Source organism: Hemitrygon akajei, chromosome 5 (genome assembly GCF_048418815.1).
Source record: "Hemitrygon akajei chromosome 5, sHemAka1.3, whole genome shotgun sequence".
NCBI lineage: Eukaryota > Metazoa > Chordata > Chondrichthyes > Myliobatiformes > Dasyatidae > Hemitrygon > Hemitrygon akajei.
In genome coordinates, this window is record NC_133128.1 from 112,867,829 (window position 1) to 112,883,983 (window position 16,155).

Sequence of the window (16,155 nt, forward strand, 5' to 3'; positions counted from 1 at the left end):
TTAAGAACTTTTTAAAAGCTATTATTAATGCTTTTTGAGATAGTGATTTAGATGCATATCATATTTTTACTGAGTTAAGTATTGTATGTAATTAGTTTTGCTACAACAAGTGTATGGGACATTGGAAAAAAGTTGAATTTCCCCATGGGGATGAATAAAGTATCTATCTATCTATCTATCTATCTTTATAGCCTGGGGCGTCAGAGTTGGAGTTCAATTCCAGCATCCTCTGTAAGAATGTTTGCACGTGTTTCCTGTGTGCGTGTGGGTTTCCTTCCACATCCAAAGAAGTGCCAGTTAGTAGATTAATTGGTCTTTTTAAATTGTCATGTGATTATTTTAGGGTTAAATAGGTGGCTTGATTGGTGTCACAGCCAGGTGAGCTAGAAAGACCTGTTCCACACAGTACCTCTAAATAAAAAAATTATCAACATTCTGCCTGAAATTCCTCCCTAAAGTAAACATGCTTAAAGCCAGATTAACCAGTCTTTGGTCCCATTTTACTTTGGAGTTATGCAGTGAGCAGACTAGGTTCTGCAGAAACAAGAAACTACAGATGCTGGAAATCTGGAGTAATACACACAAAACACTGGAGGAACTCTGCAGGGCAGGCAACATCAATAGAGGGAAATGAACCGTCAACATTTCGAGTTGAGACTGTCAACGGGATTGAATAAAGGGGGAAAAAATTGAAAATTGAAATACCAAGGTTCAATTTTATTTCACACCCTACTGTGCTTGCAACCTACCAGTCAACAGGCAAGATCTCTTTGTTCTCCAGCACTAGCAGGACAATTGAAGGATCTGAGCATACAGGTGCTGCTCCAAAGTTGAAATCCACCATCACAGGGGTTGACACAGGGGGACGTCGACGTGTGCTGCAAGTTAAACACAAAGTATTGTATGTTGATTCTACATCTGAAAATCTAAGATTAATGGACAAATTAACCAGCAAGCTCAGCTAAAAAGAAATACTCTGCAAGTTGCAAATGAAGAGAAACTGCTTACAGATTTATGCTGACACATATTCTGATGTACGTGTGACAGATAAAGCTAACCTTTGACACAATCTCTCATGTCCCCTTTGACCCTCACCAATTTTTATTCATGCACCACAGAAAGCATCCAATTCTCACCAGAGATCAATGATGGCTCAAGTGCAGAGGGAGAGATAGAGACCCAGAATGAAAAGTTCATTGAGTTTTAATAAGTATTATACAGAACAAAAGGAACATAACAAACACTCGGCTAAAAGGGCCGCTAACTAAACTCTCTCTCACTAAAAACAAGTGCCATCACTGCAGCTTGAAAGCAGTAACCTAGAACTAAATTAATATGTCCCCTGAAACAGTGTCTATTTAATTCACCTTTTTTCCCTGAACATGGATTAAGGAAAGCTGGGAGCATTATTGTTGCTGTGCTTCAATCAATTCTTGACAAGACTGAAGCAAAATTTACAGAGTTAAATACAATTATAAAGAAATGCTAATTGACTAGAATGTGTGTGTTCCCACGTACATGATTGCCATTTTTTTCAGCTGCCTGGATGAGTGCCCAGACCCTACAGCAGTGTCTACAGTTGTGACAAACTCAGATGCATCATGGTTTGGTACAGCTACTGCTCTGACCAGAACCCTAAGAAACTGCAAGGAGTTGTGGATATACCTCAGCACATCATGGAAACCAGCCCCATCCATCCCTCCCCCTCCATGGACATTCTCTACACTTCTCATTGCCTTGCTAAAGCAATCAACATAATCAAAGACCCTTCCCACTCTGAAGATTCTCCTTTTTCGCATGAGCACAAGATACAAACACCTGAAAACACTTTAACACCAGGCTCAAGGGCAGCTTCTACCCTGCTGCTATAAGACTATTGAACATATCTCCAGTATAAAATGGACTCTTGACCTCACAAGAGGTCTATGCCTTGTACCTTATTGTCTGCCTGCACTGAACTTTCTCTGTAGCTATAACACTTTATTGAGCATTCTGTTACTGATTTCCCATGCATTACCTCAATTTTGTAACAAAATGATCTGTATGGAAGGCATGCAAGACAAAAGTTTTCACTGTATTTCAGCGCAAGCAACAATAATAAACCAATGTGTGAGACATCTTGCCCGCAACCTCCGCATTATGTTTTAGAATTTGATATATTTGCATGTTTCACAAGAAATAATCTGTTGCAAGTATTCAGCTGTTCAGGGAGTATTTCAGGAGATGGAGGTAGTCACTTTTTCAATCTGATATCCTTCATCAAGTCTTTGAATAATTGTTTGGTATCAAATTCTAAGTAATCTAATGCTTATAATTAACAATGCAGGCTTCCTTTTAACAATGATATTTGTTAATATAGTATCAATCAAGCAGCAGAAATGGAAGATGTAAAACTGCTGAATTAAATTCTAAAGTTCTTTTCCTGCTCGTGCTAAATGTTTCCCAGGGACTTTTGTCACAAATTATAGGTGAGTCTGGAGTTCAAGGTCTGGAGTTTGCAGTCCTGTCATCGGCTAGTTCTGGGGTCAATATGGAAGATATAATGGAAATTATATCTGAGCAGAACACAGAATATTAAAAAAGAGGTCAACTAGATAAACTCATACAACCTGCACATGCAGTATTTGGCCCACTATTTGAAAAAGCTGGATAAACACAAGCGCCCACTTTATTCGATCCACCTGTACACCGGCTCATTAATGCAGACAATCAGCCAATCGAGTGGCAGCAACTTGCATAAAATGCATAAAAGCATGAAGACATGATCAAGTGCTTCTGTTATTCTTCAAATCAAGCATCAGAATGGGGAAGAAATATGATCTAAGTGAAAAAGCATCTAGTGTTTTTTATATATGATGAAGATGGCAGAGCTTGTCATCGAAACTTTGGTTATAATCAATACCTGTATCCGGCTGGAAGCCTGCGAAGAGTTTATTCGTGATCTAAGTGATATTGACCATGGAATGATTGTTGGTGCCAGTCAGATTGGTTTGAGTATCTCAGAAACTGCTGATCTCCTGGGATTTTCATACTCAGCAGTGTCTAAGGTTTACAGAAAATGGTGTGAGAAATGAAAAACATCCAGTTAGTTGCAGTTCTGTGACTGAAAACACCTTGTTAAAGAGAGAGGTGATAGGAGAATGTCCAGAATGGATCAATCTGACAGGAAGGTGATCCTAACTCAAATAACCATGTGCAGAAGAGCATCTCTGAATGCACAACACATTGAACCTTGAAGTGGTTGGGCAATAGAAGACCAAGAACATACATTCAGTGGTCACTTTATTATGTACTTTATGCTGAATAAAGTAGCCATGAGCTCATTGAACTTGTAACACCTGAAATGCAATGATGATTAAAGATGTTAATAAGACCAAAATAAAGGAACTATTTATTTTGCTGTGAAGGTCTATAAAGATATAAGGGCAATACTGAGATCTGGTGAGACGTCAAGTTAAAGAGTATGGGAAAATTTATTTAGGTATGTGAATGATCACAGCATACTGAAACTTGTGAAGGATGAACAAGTTAGATAGATGGGAAACATAAATCAATATGGCTAAGTTTATGAAAAAGAATCAACATTGCTAAAGGAAGCCATTTAGTGCATTGTTTTAATGATATTTAAAAGTCATTAGGTATACTTAAAGCAGAAGTCAATAGGTTCTTGATTAGTAAGGGAGACAAAGGTTATGGGGAGAAGGCAGGAGTATGGGGTTGAGAAGAATAATAAATCAGATCTAACTGAATGGCAGAGTAGACTTGATGAGCCTCTGTTCCAATGCCCTAAGGTCTTATTGTCTACAGTTAATTTACAGAGCTAGTATCCCAAAGGTTCTTTCATCGATCCACAAACAGGAGTTTGAATTCCATCATAACAGCCAATGGAACATCAATTCAAGAAATTAAACTAATCTGGAATTAAAGAGAAGACGAGTGATTATCAATTATATTGGGGTAATACTGAAATCTGGTAAGAGCTCAAATTAAAGAGCATGAAAAATTTGATTTAGATATGTGAATGATCATAGCATTCTGAAAATTGGCAAGGATGAATACCTTGGACAGATGGGAAACACAATTCAATGTAGAAAACACACAAAAGTGCTGGAGAAACTCAGCAAGCCAGGCAGCATCTATGGAAAAGAGTAAACTGTTGATGTTTCGGGCCAAGTCCCTTCATCAGATGGGAAAGAAAGGAAGGAAAGAAGGACTTCTCCCCTTCAGTCCTGATGAAGGGTATCAGCCTGAAACATATTGTTTACTCTTTTTCATAGATACCGTCTGGCCTGCTGAGTTCCTCCAGCATTTTGTGTGTGTTGCTTTGGATTTCCAGCATATATTGATTTTCTTATGCTTCCAATATAGGCAAATTTATTAAATGTTGTAGAAACCATCTGGTTTACTTCAGTGAACAAAATCCACCATAGTTAATGGGTCAGACCTATATGCAACTCCAATAGACTCCTCAGTTCAGCTAAAACAAGGAATCAACTGTAAACAACACTGACATCCACATTTCATCATTGAGCTCCAATCCTCTGCATTTTGTTTTGTTATTGAGTCATAGAGCACTACAGCACAGAAAGAGGATGTTTGGCCCATCTAGACCATGCTGAATTATTATTCTGTTATGGTCCCTTCTGGCAAGCGCCCACCTGGCTATTTACCTCAGGAATTGGGTCTCAATCACCTTGTTTAGATCCAATCATTCCCAGGTTCCACTAATTACAAACACTTGCTTTCCATCAGCAAATGCAATATAAAAACCCTGTGAGCACAACAAGAAGCTGCCAGCTTGTTGGTTGACTCTGGTGTGAGTAACTGTGTTTCATGGTTCTTAGGACTACCAGTTCTAGGTCAAGCATCACTCCTGGATACTGACTCCATATTTGCTATGTTAATAACGCCTCCTGACTCTGCCTCCACGCCCATGTTCTGCACTTGGGTTTGTTTCCACTGCCACGTCCTTGCGACATATTCTGCCTAATCTCATCCACCCATATCTGGACTATAGACCTCCATTCCCTCCAATCTATGTATTTATACACTACAGCAAGGGGGAGAGCCAGTCCCTTCTTACCATCTGACCAGCCGGCTCCAATCATTGATTCAGAGCACACACGGAGGACCCTTGCCAGGGTCAACCCACGAAAAGCGGGAGGTCCCGACAACATCCCTGGACATGTGCTCAAGGAATGTGCTGATGTATTAGCAGATGTCCTGACAGACATTTTCAACATCTCACTTAGTCAAGCCATTGTCCCCAGATGCTTCAAAACCTCCACAATCATCCCTGTAGCAAAGAAATCTGTTGTAGCCTGTCTGAATGATTACCGTCCCGTCACCCTGACACCCTTAGTGATGAAATGTTTTGAACGGTTTGTCAAGCCTCATATCACAACCAGCCTCCCCTCATCGCTGGATCCTCTACAGTTTGCTTATCGTCCCAACTGCTCTACGGAGGACGCAATATCCACCACACTGCACACAGTTCTCTCTCACTTGGACAATAAAGACACTTATGCCAGAATCCTGTACATTGATTTCAGTTTAGCGTTCAATACTATCATCCCGTAGAGACTAGTGGAGAAACTGTCGCTGCTTGGCCTTAACACTGCCATGTGTCGCTGGATTCTGGATTTCTTGACAGAGAGACCACTGTCAGTCCATGTTGGCAGGAACATCTCTGATTTCATCACACTCACTGGATCCCCACAAGGCTGTGTGCTTAGCCCATTGCTGTTTACACTGCTAACACATGACTGTGCAGCCAGATTCAAGGGGAACCTGATCATTAAATTTGCTGATGATACAGTGGTGGGGCTCATCAGCAAAAATGATGAAACAATGTACAGGGAGGAGGTCAAACACCTAGAGAGCTAGTGCAGTGACAACAACTTGATGCTTAATGTCACCAAAACCAAGGAGATGATCGTCGATTTTAAAGGGGTGTGTGCCTGAGCACACACCCCTCAGCATCAGCGGCTCCATAGTGGAGAGAGTGGAAAACATCAAGTTCCTTGGGGTGCAGATCTCAGACAATCTCACCCGGTCCAGGAACACCACTGGGATTGTGAAACGGGCCCAGCAGAGATTGCACTTTCTGAGGAAACTTAAACAAGCATCACTCCCCACTAACATCTTAACTACATTCTACAGAGGCGTGGTTAAGAGTGTGCTGATCTTTTGCATCACAACTTGGTACTCCAGCTGCAGTGCTGCTGACAAAAAAGCCTTGCAGAGGGTGGTTAGGGGAGCAGAGAAGGTTATTGGGGTCTCCCTACCTTCTGTCCAAGACCCCTTTTAGAGTCGATGCCTCCAGAAGACACGGTACATCATTAAAGACCCCTCACACCCTCTCCATAAACTGTTTGTTCTTCTGCCATTAGGCAAACGTTACAGGAGCATCAAAACAAAAACCACAAGGTTACTAAACAGCTTCCTCCCACAGGGAGTCAGACTGCTAAATAGCTGCTCTACCTGACTCTGCTTTGGACACTTTTTAACTTGCACTGGACACTTATAACTTGCTTTTAACCAACATGTGGCTGTTGTATTTTACTATTTATGGTTGTGTTTATTATTTAGTGTTGCGTTTGTTATGTTATGAGTGCACTGCTCCTGGGAAACGCTGTCTCATTCTACCCTGCAGAGCTGATGTATGGTTGGAATGACAATAAAGTTTTTGAATCTTGAATATTCACTTGTTGAAATTGAACATTCATCCTTCATTTCCACTGGCAACTTATTCTGCATTCTCATCACCCTTTGAGTGAAGAAGTCACCCCTCATGTTCCCCTTTAACAATTCACCTTTCACTCTTAAACAATGAACTCTAGTTCTAGTCTCAGCCAATCTTAGTGGAAAAAGCCAGCTTTCATTTACACTTATTATACCCCTTATAACTTTGTATACCTCTATCAAATCTCCCCTCAAAAAGGTGGCATCTATCATTAAGGACCCCCATCACCCAGGACATATCTTTGTCTCATTACTACTATCAAGGAGGAGGTACAGAAGCCTGAAAACACACACTTAGTGTTTCAGGAACAGCTTCTACCCCCTCCGCCTTTAGAATTCTGAATGGACAATGAACACATGTACACTACCTCAATATTTGTTTTACTTTTTTTGTTCTCTTTGTGCATTACTTATTTAATTTTCTTATATATATATATTTCTATTGGAATTTATATTTGTATGTATTGCAATAACTGGTGGTCAAAATGGCACCTCCATACAACACTCCTTCAGTTGACATCTTCTGGATAGATCATGAAACCATTTATTTCACTTCTTTTAAGTCTTTTACATTTGTTTTTCACCTTGAATATGATTCTGGAACTGTTGGGAGTCTGTAATTTTATGTTCGGAGATTGTCTGAGTGTTCCAGTGCCCTGCAGTCTCCAAGAGGATTCCGGGAAGTACAGGCAGCCTGCGAGAACCTCAAGGCAGGCGGGCTGCAGGATGGCTGTGGGGTGTGAGCCCATGTTCAAATCCATTTTGCCAATTAAAGCTTCCATTGTTCGCCAATCAAAGCGATGAGAGAGATAGAAACGTCGAGGCAACTGCAGAGGGTGAGCACCAGCTGCCAGCCATTTGATCGCTGAGAATCGCACTGCTATGCTACCGTAGAGGGAAGAGCCTGCCACTGTGCCAGGAGAATGTTGTCTGGGTTTTCTGTATTTTGGATGTGGACAAACTTGGACTATAGACTTTTTCATGTTTTTTGCCTGATCTTTCTTTTTTTGTGTGTAGCAGGAGTGGATTTGGGAATCGATGTGCCTGTTCCATTTTTGTTTGTTTTTTTGTGCGGGGAGGGGAAACTTGGAGGTTGATAATTGTGCGGTCTTTCTTTTCATTTCTTTCTTGGTTCCTTGGCTACCCAGAGAAGAAGAATTTCAGAGATGTATACTTAGATAATAAATTAACATTCGAACCTTTGTTACTGCAAAACAACCAATTTCAGTGATATTAAACTTGATTCTAGCTCGGATTGTGATTCTATCAGATTCCTTCTTCTTCAGCCCTTTACCTCTCAGCTTCTCAATTCATCTGCCCTCCCCACACATTCATCTACCCCCTTACTTGGCTTCACCTATCAACTTCCAGCTTGTACTCCTTCCCCTCCCGTCAACTTCTCATTCTGGTTTCTTTCCCCTTCCTTTCCAGCTCTAATGAAGGGTCACGAACTGCATTGTCAAATGTTCATTCCTTGCCATAGATGCTGCCTGACCTGCTGAGTTCCACCAGCATTTTGTGTGTGTTACTTGCAGGTTGTAACCACTCAATGTATAAATAAAATTTCTCTCATCTCCCACTGTGGCTTTTGAATGACCTTTAATGAAGCAACACTGATCTTCTAACTCCTGTCTACTGGAATCAGCTGCTTCACTTTCCTAACAAAATCTCCATATTAAATCTCTCCTTAATATTCTCTAATGATAATCAACCTAACTTTTCCAATCTCTCCTGTTTCTCCATATAACTAAATGCCTTCATCTCTTGTTCCTTTCTAGTATACCTTCCTTCTATTCCCTATAAGTACTGACATCACTGCAAGTAGCAGTTGGAGCAATAACTTTACAGCACTAGCGATCACCGATCGAGGTTCAATTTCTGCTGCTGTTTGTAAGGAGCTTGTACATTCTTCCCGTGACCATGGGCTTCCTCCAGTTGTTCCAGTTTTGGTCACTGAAGCAAAATGATGCATTTCACTTTTTCAATCCAGATGCTGCCTGTAAGGAGCTTGTATGTTCTCCCCTTCACCATGTGTGTTTCCTCCGGGTGCTCCGATTCCCTACCACAGTCCAAAGAGGTACTGGTTGGTAGGTTAATTGGTCACTGTAAGTTGTCCCATGATTAGGCTAGAATCAATCGGGGGAAATAGCTGAGCAGCATTTCAATGCAATACCTCAATAAACAAATAATAAATAAAAAAACAAAATTTATTTTTCTTTAATTGATGTGGAAGGTCCTGGCAAGACTATCTCTAGTTGAACTTTTTTACCCACTAGGCGATTTTTTAAAGAGGCAAACACGAGGAAATCTGCAGATGCTGGAAATTCAAGCAACACACAGAAAATGTTGGTGGAACGCAGCAGGCCAGGCAGCATGTATAGGGAGAAGTGCTGTCGACGATTCGGGCCAAGACCCTTCGTCAGGACTAACTGAAAGGAAAGATACTAAGAGATTTGAAAGTAGCAGGGGGAGGGGGAAATGCAAAATGATAGGAGAAGACCGGAGGGGGTGGGGTGAAGCTGAGAGCCAGACAGGTGATTGGCAAAAGGGATACAGAGCTAGAGAAGGGAAAGGATCATGGGACGGGAGGCCTAGGGAGAAAGAAAGGGGAGCACCAGAGGGAGATGGAGAACAGGCAGAGAGAGAAAGGAAAAAAAGAAGGGGGGAAACTAAATATATCAGGGATGGGGTAAGAAGGGGAGGAGGGGCATTAACGGAAGTTAGAGAAGTCAATGTTCATGCCATCAGGTTGGAGGCTACCCAGCTGGTATACAAGGTGTTGTTCCTCCAACCTGAGTGTGGCTTCACCTTGACAGTAGAAGAGGCCATGGATAGACATATCAGAACGGGAATGGGACGTGGAATTAAAATGTGTGGCCACTGGGAGATTCTGCTTTCTCTGGCGGACAGAGCATAGGTGTTCAGTGAAACGGTCTCCCAGTCTGCGTCGGGTCTCACCAATATATAAAAGGCCACACCGGGAGCACTGGATGCAGTATACCACACCAGCCGACTCACAGGTGAAGTGTCACCTCACCTGGAAGGACTGTCTGGGACCCTGAATGGTGGTGAGGGAGGAAGTGTAAGGGCAGATGTAGCACTTGTTCAGCTTGCAAGTATAAGTGCCAGGAGGGAGATCGGTGGGAAGGGATGGGGGGGATGAATGGACAAGGGAGTCGCATAGGGAGCGATCCCTGCGGAAAGCAGAAGGGGGGGGGGGAGAGAAAGATGTGCTTGGTAGTGGGATCCCGTTGGAGGTGGTGGAAGTTATGGAGAATTATACGTTGGATCCAGAGGCTGGTGGGGTGGTAGGTAAGGACAAGGGGGACCCTATCCCGAGTGGGGTGGTGAGCGGATGAAGTGAGGGCAGATGCGCGGGAAATGGGAGAGATGCGTTTGAGAGCAGAGTTGATGGTGGAAGAAGGGAAGCCTCTTTGTTTAAAAAAGGAAGACATCTCCTTCTTCCTGGAATGAAAAGCCTCATCCTGAGAGCAGATGTGGCGGAGACGGAGGAATTGTGAGAAGGGGATAGCATTTTTGTAAGAGACAGGGTGGGAAGGGGAATAGTCCAGGTAGCTGTGAGAGTCTGTAGGCTTATAGTAGATATCAGTAGATAGGCCATCTCCAGAGATGGAGACAGAAAGATCAAGAAAGGGGAGGGAGGTGTCAGAAATGGACCAGGTAAATTTGAGGACAGGGTGAAAGTTGGAGGCAAAGTTAATGAAGTCAACGAGTTCAGCATGCGTGCAGGAGGCAGCTCCAATGCAGTCGTCGATGTAGCGAAGGAAAAGAGGGGGACGGATACCCGTATAGGCTTGGAACATGGACTGTTCCACAAAGCCAACAAAAAGGCAGACATAACTGTACACCTTTGGTTTGGAGAAAGTGGGAGGAGCCAAAGGAAAAATTATTGAGAGTGAGAACTAATTCCGCTAGACGGAGGAGAGTGGTGGTAGAGGGGAAGTGGTTGGGTCTGGAATCCAAAAAGAAGCGGAGAGCTTTGAGACCTTCCTGGTGGGGGATGGAGGTATATAGGGACTGGACGTCCATGGTGAAAATAAGACAGTGGGGGTCAGGGAACTTAAAATCATTGAAAAAATTCAAAATTCAAAGCGTGAGAAGTGTCACGAACATAGGTGGGAAGGGATCAAACGAGGGGGGATAAAACAGTGTCAAGGTATGCAGAAATGAGTTCGGTGGGGCAGGAGCAAGCTGAGACAATGGGTCTACCTGGACAGGCAGGTTTGTGGATCTTGAGTAGGAGGTAGAAACGGGAAGTGCGGGGTGCGGGAAAGAGTCAGTTTTAGAATCGATCTCATTGGTGAGTGTGGAGCTACACAAAGATTAGGGTATTCCCTAGAGCACAGGAAAATGAGGATATAGATAGGGCAAATGCCTGCAGGCTTTATCCCATCACTTTGGTCAGCACGGTAGTGAAGTAATTAGTGTAACTGTATGTCTGTGCCAGCAACCCGTGTTCAATTCCATTGTTCTCTGTAAAGAGTTTGCACATTCTCCCTGTGACAATGTGGGTTTCCTCCAGGTGCTCCAGTCTTTTCCCACATTCCAAAGATGTACTGGTTGGTAGGTTAATTGGTCACATTGGTGTAATAGGGAGGGGGAAGGCAAGCTCATAGGGAACAAAGGGTCTGTAAATATGCTGTATCTTTAAAATTAAAAACAAACTAGAGGTCATAGGTTTAGGTGAAAGGTGAAATACTTACAGAGAATCTGAGGGTGGTGAGAGTGTGGAATGAGCTGCCAGTATAAGTGGTAGATGCAGGTTGGATTGGAACATTTAAGAGAAGTTTGGATAGGTACATGGATGGGGGATGTGGTTGGAGAGATATAGTCTGGGTGCCGGGAGGTGGGACTAGGTAGCAGATCAAGTCAGCGTGGACGAGATGGGCAAAAAAGCCTAGTTCAGTGCTGAAGTGCTCTATAAGTAGATAAAGATGTCCTCAAGCTGTCTACAGCAGCATGATAATCCCAAATGATTTTATGTGCCTTCTGGGACTGCTTTCAAGCCTTCCTCAGTTTTCAAAGTTCAAAGTAATTTTATTATCAAAGTGCGTATACATGACCATATACAACCCTCAGATTCATTTTCTTGCAGGTATTCATGGTAGAACAAAGAAATACAATAGAATCAATGAAAAACTACACAAAGACTGACAAGCAACCAATGTGCAAAAGAAGACAATCTGTGCAAGTACAAACATGCATAAATAAATAAATAAGGAGAATATGAACTTCCGTGTCCTTGATCAGTTTTGCATTACTTCAAGTATTTTGGATGTTTCCTCACCTGTGTCTGGTTGGCACCCGGTACAAGAGCTCGCCCTCAGTGGGATCCCGCTGCAGGTACTCGTTGAGCAGCTCGAGTGAGAAGAGTCGCCAAAGCTGTTGTTTGCTGATGCCACTGATGCTCCCGAGGCACCGAGCATCTGAGATGAATATCATTGGATACACACCATTTGCTGTCACACTACATAAGGTCTTCTCCTCCTCACCTGTATCAGCATCCAACAGCAAAGGGATTATGAGACATAACAACAGTCATTGATCACTAGGGTTGTGTAGGAGACTGATTCTCAACTCAAGATAAACTTTATTTAGAGCAACACTTTATACTTATACTTTAGAGCAATTCTTTGTTTAGAATAAGTCTTTATCCTTTGGAGTGTAGAAGGTTGAGGGAGGACTTGATAGAGGTATTCAAAATTATGAGGGGGATAGATAGAGTTGACGTGGATAGGCTTTTTCCAGTGAGAGTAGGGGAGATTCAAACAAGAGGACATGAGTTGAGAATTAAGCGGCAAAAGTTTAGGGGTAACACGAGGGGGAACTTCTTTACTCAGAGAGTGGTAGCTGTGTGGAACGAGCTTCCAGTAGAAGTGGTAGAGGCAGGTTCAATATTATCATTTTTTAAAAAAATTGGATAGGTATATAGACAGGAAAGGAATAGAGGGTTATGGGCTGAGTGCCGGTCAGTGGGACTAGATGAGAGTAAGCGTTCTGCGTGAACTAGAAGGGCCGAGATGGCCTGTTTCTATGCTGTAATTGTTATATGGTTATAACATTTAAAACATATAGGAACTCAGCAAGTCAGGCAGCATCTATGGAGATTTCCTCCAGTACCTCTAACATTAATTGAGACATTCTACATCCTGAAAGTGCAATATCAATGAACTTTTATCAAAACACTTTATACATCAGCATCTTTGACACTTCTCAATAAGCATCCAAACCATTGTAAAATTAGGGACAGTTCCGTCTGCTGCAGAATATGTAGCCTTAAACACAAGAGATTCTGCAGATGCTCTAAATCCAGAGCAACACACACAAAATGCTGGACAAACTCAGCAGATCAGGCAGCCTCTATGGAGAGGAATAGACAACTTACATATCAGACCTAGACTCTTCATCTGAACTTCATGAGTTGCTCCTGCATTTTGTGGACTGTTGATCCCTTTCCATAAAAGCTGCCAGACTTGCTGAGTTGCTCCAGAGTTTTGTGTGTGTTGCTCTGGGTTTCCAGCACTAGCAAAATCTTTTGCATTTATGATTAGCTTTATTTGTTTGTTGCATGTAGATCAAAACATTGAAACATACAGTGAAATGCACAGTCCAAAGTGCGAGGAGAAGCCCACAGTGTCACTACGCTTCCAGTGCTAGCATAACATGCTCACAACTTACTAACCTTAACCCATACATCTCGGAATGTAGTTAGAAACTGGAGTACCTGGAGGAACCTAAGGGGTCACGAGGAGAACATATAAAGTTCTTACAGTAAACATGGGAATAAATACCTGGGAGAATACATTCATTCTAAGTTAAACAGGGAATGAACTAATTTCAGAAACTGATTTCAATGTGTGTTATCATATGACATGTAATACAAACTGTGGCTTGTTCTGGGCCTGACCCAACCACTCTGAACCCCATCCAAAGTAGATGTCAATTTTTCCATGTATGACCCAACCATTGCCACAACAGTAAGAATGCTGGGCCTTGGGACATTAAGCAAAGATATCTTCTCCTGGATGGGATTCTGTGCTGGAGCTTGACCAGCAGGACTAAGCCTGGGTAACACAGTACCACAGCAATTAATCCAATGCTTTACAGCACCAGCTTTACGATCCATATTTGATTACTGCCATTGTCTGTAAGGAGGTTGTACATTCTCCCCATAACCCCATGAGTTTCAGGTTAGGTTAGGTGTACAGGTTAGGGTTAATGAGTTATGGGCATGCAATGTTGGCCCCAGAAGCATGGCAAGACTTGCCTCACACCATCATCGATTTGATTTAACACATATGACACATTCCACTGTAGGTGTTAATGTACCTGTGACAAATAAATCTTAATCCAAACACAAACATCTTGTTGGAGTACACACACTACTTGCCCTGAACCAACATGAGTGATCACCACCCATCAGAGACAATGCAGTGCATGTATACAATAAATGAGGTAGATTGCAAGATCAAACGTCCTTCTTACCATACAAGAAGTCTGTTCAAGTGCCTGCTAACAGTAGAATAGAAGCTATCTATGAGCCCGGTTGGGCATTTTTTCAGATTTTTGTATGCCCAATGCCCAATGCAAGAGGGGAGAGGAGAGAATGCCCAGGATGGCTGGGGTCTTTGATTATGCTGTCTACTTTACCGAGGAAACAAGAAGTATAGACAGAGGTAAGTCTGATTTCCATGAAGTGCTGAGCTGTGTCCACAACTCTCTGCACTTTCTTGTGCAGAACAGTTGTGCACAACTCAATGTGCAGAGCAGTTGACATACCAAACCGTAATGCATCTACATAGAACTACAGCACTGAGGGAATGTCATACTGTCAGAGATACCATCTAATCACATGGGAAGCCAAATAAATACTCCATTTGATCTTTTGTTAGTATGTTAAAAATTCACAGTATTTTTTCAAAGAAATAGAGGAATATCTTCCCCAATGCTCTGGCCAATAATTATCCTTCATCTATACCACTCAAATGGACCATCTAATCATTTAAGTGCTGTGGGATCTTTCTGCATGCAAATGGTTGTTATGTTTAGTGTATCACACAAGTAATCAAATTTCAGGAAGTATTTAAATGGCATTAAAGTATTTTGAGATTCTAAAGGAGGCACAAAAAACTGCAGATGCTGGAACCTGGAGCAACACAAAGGAAGATGGAGGACCTCAATGGGTCAGGCAGCATCGATGAAGGGAGATGGACACTCAGGCCCTTCCTCTACTCCTTCCCCTTCATCCTATTATACTGGCTATCTCCTTTCTTTCCAGAATCAGAAACAGAAACAGAATCAGGTCCTTAATACCACTGGCAGAAATCATGAAATTTGTTGTTTTGCAGCAGGAGTGCATTGCAACACATAATATAAGTTACAATAAACTATAAATTACAATAAGAAATATATATTAAAATTAAGTTAAATAAGTAGTGCAAAAAAGTGTGCAAAAAAGAAAAAGATAGTGAGGTGGTATGAAAGGGTTCATTGTCCTCAGAAATCTGATGGCAGAGAGGAAGAAGCTGTTCATGAAATGTTGTGTGCCTTCTGGCTCCTGTACCTCCTCCTTGATGATAGCAATGAGAAAAGGGCATGCCCTAGGTGATGGGGTCTTTAATGACTGATGCCGTCTTTTTGAGGTTTTGCCTTTTGGAGGAGCCCTCAATGCTGGGGAGGCTAGTGCCCATGAAGGAGTTGGCTGAGTTTACAATCTTCCATTGCTTTTTTGAAGCTCGTGTAGTGGCCCCTCCATACCAGATGGTGATGCAGCCAGTTAGAATACTCTCTGTTCAGACTTTTACATTGAAATATGGCCCTGCCGACTTTTATTTAACTGTGTTGTCCACTTTAATTCTGGTGGCACTGCCGCATTTAAATTTGAAATTCAGTTGAATCATGTGAGGAAAACAGCCATATTTACACAATCCTGTGTTACCTTTCTTTTGTTTGCACCATTGTAAATCATTGTCTGTAAGTTTTGTTTCGTTCATAAAGGAGAATGCTATCTGGGCAATATTTTGTGTTAATATTATGTGAAAGTTTATTCCCAATGATCAGAATAATCAGCAATCAGCCTTGGTAATTTAATGATATTGATCTTTTCATATACTTTAACACTTTGCTTATTCATGCTGTGTATAATTTTGGACATTTTACATGTAAGTGTAGCTTCATATATTCCAAATTCCTTATGAATGTGTGGCTTAATCATTAAGTACTTACTGTACTTTTCTGATTCATTCTCAGGTTTACTCTTACTCAATTGCATGTGCGCACGCTGCTCAGAATTTGAAGGCTATATCCTGATTCCTATTTTCATTTGACTGGAGTTTGGATTACTGCTGAATTGTGTACTTCCTAATTCACACAAAAGCAGAGTAATCCAGT

The 16,155-nt window shown here is 41.9% G+C and overlaps 1 protein-coding gene across 1 annotated transcript in view; it reads right to left on the reverse strand.

The window, feature by feature from the left end:
* Nucleotides 1–16,155, reverse strand: part of cfap65 (cilia and flagella associated protein 65) — a 204,576-nt gene that overhangs the window by 68,710 nt on the left and 119,711 nt on the right. Inside the window, exons 17-18 of the mRNA XM_073046190.1 lie at nucleotides 12,053–12,257; nucleotides 750–878 (exon numbers count right to left, since the gene is read on the reverse strand). Of these exons, the coding sequence (XP_072902291.1) occupies nucleotides 750–878; nucleotides 12,053–12,257 (334 nt within the window). The remainder of the gene's footprint in view (nucleotides 1–749; nucleotides 879–12,052; nucleotides 12,258–16,155) is intronic.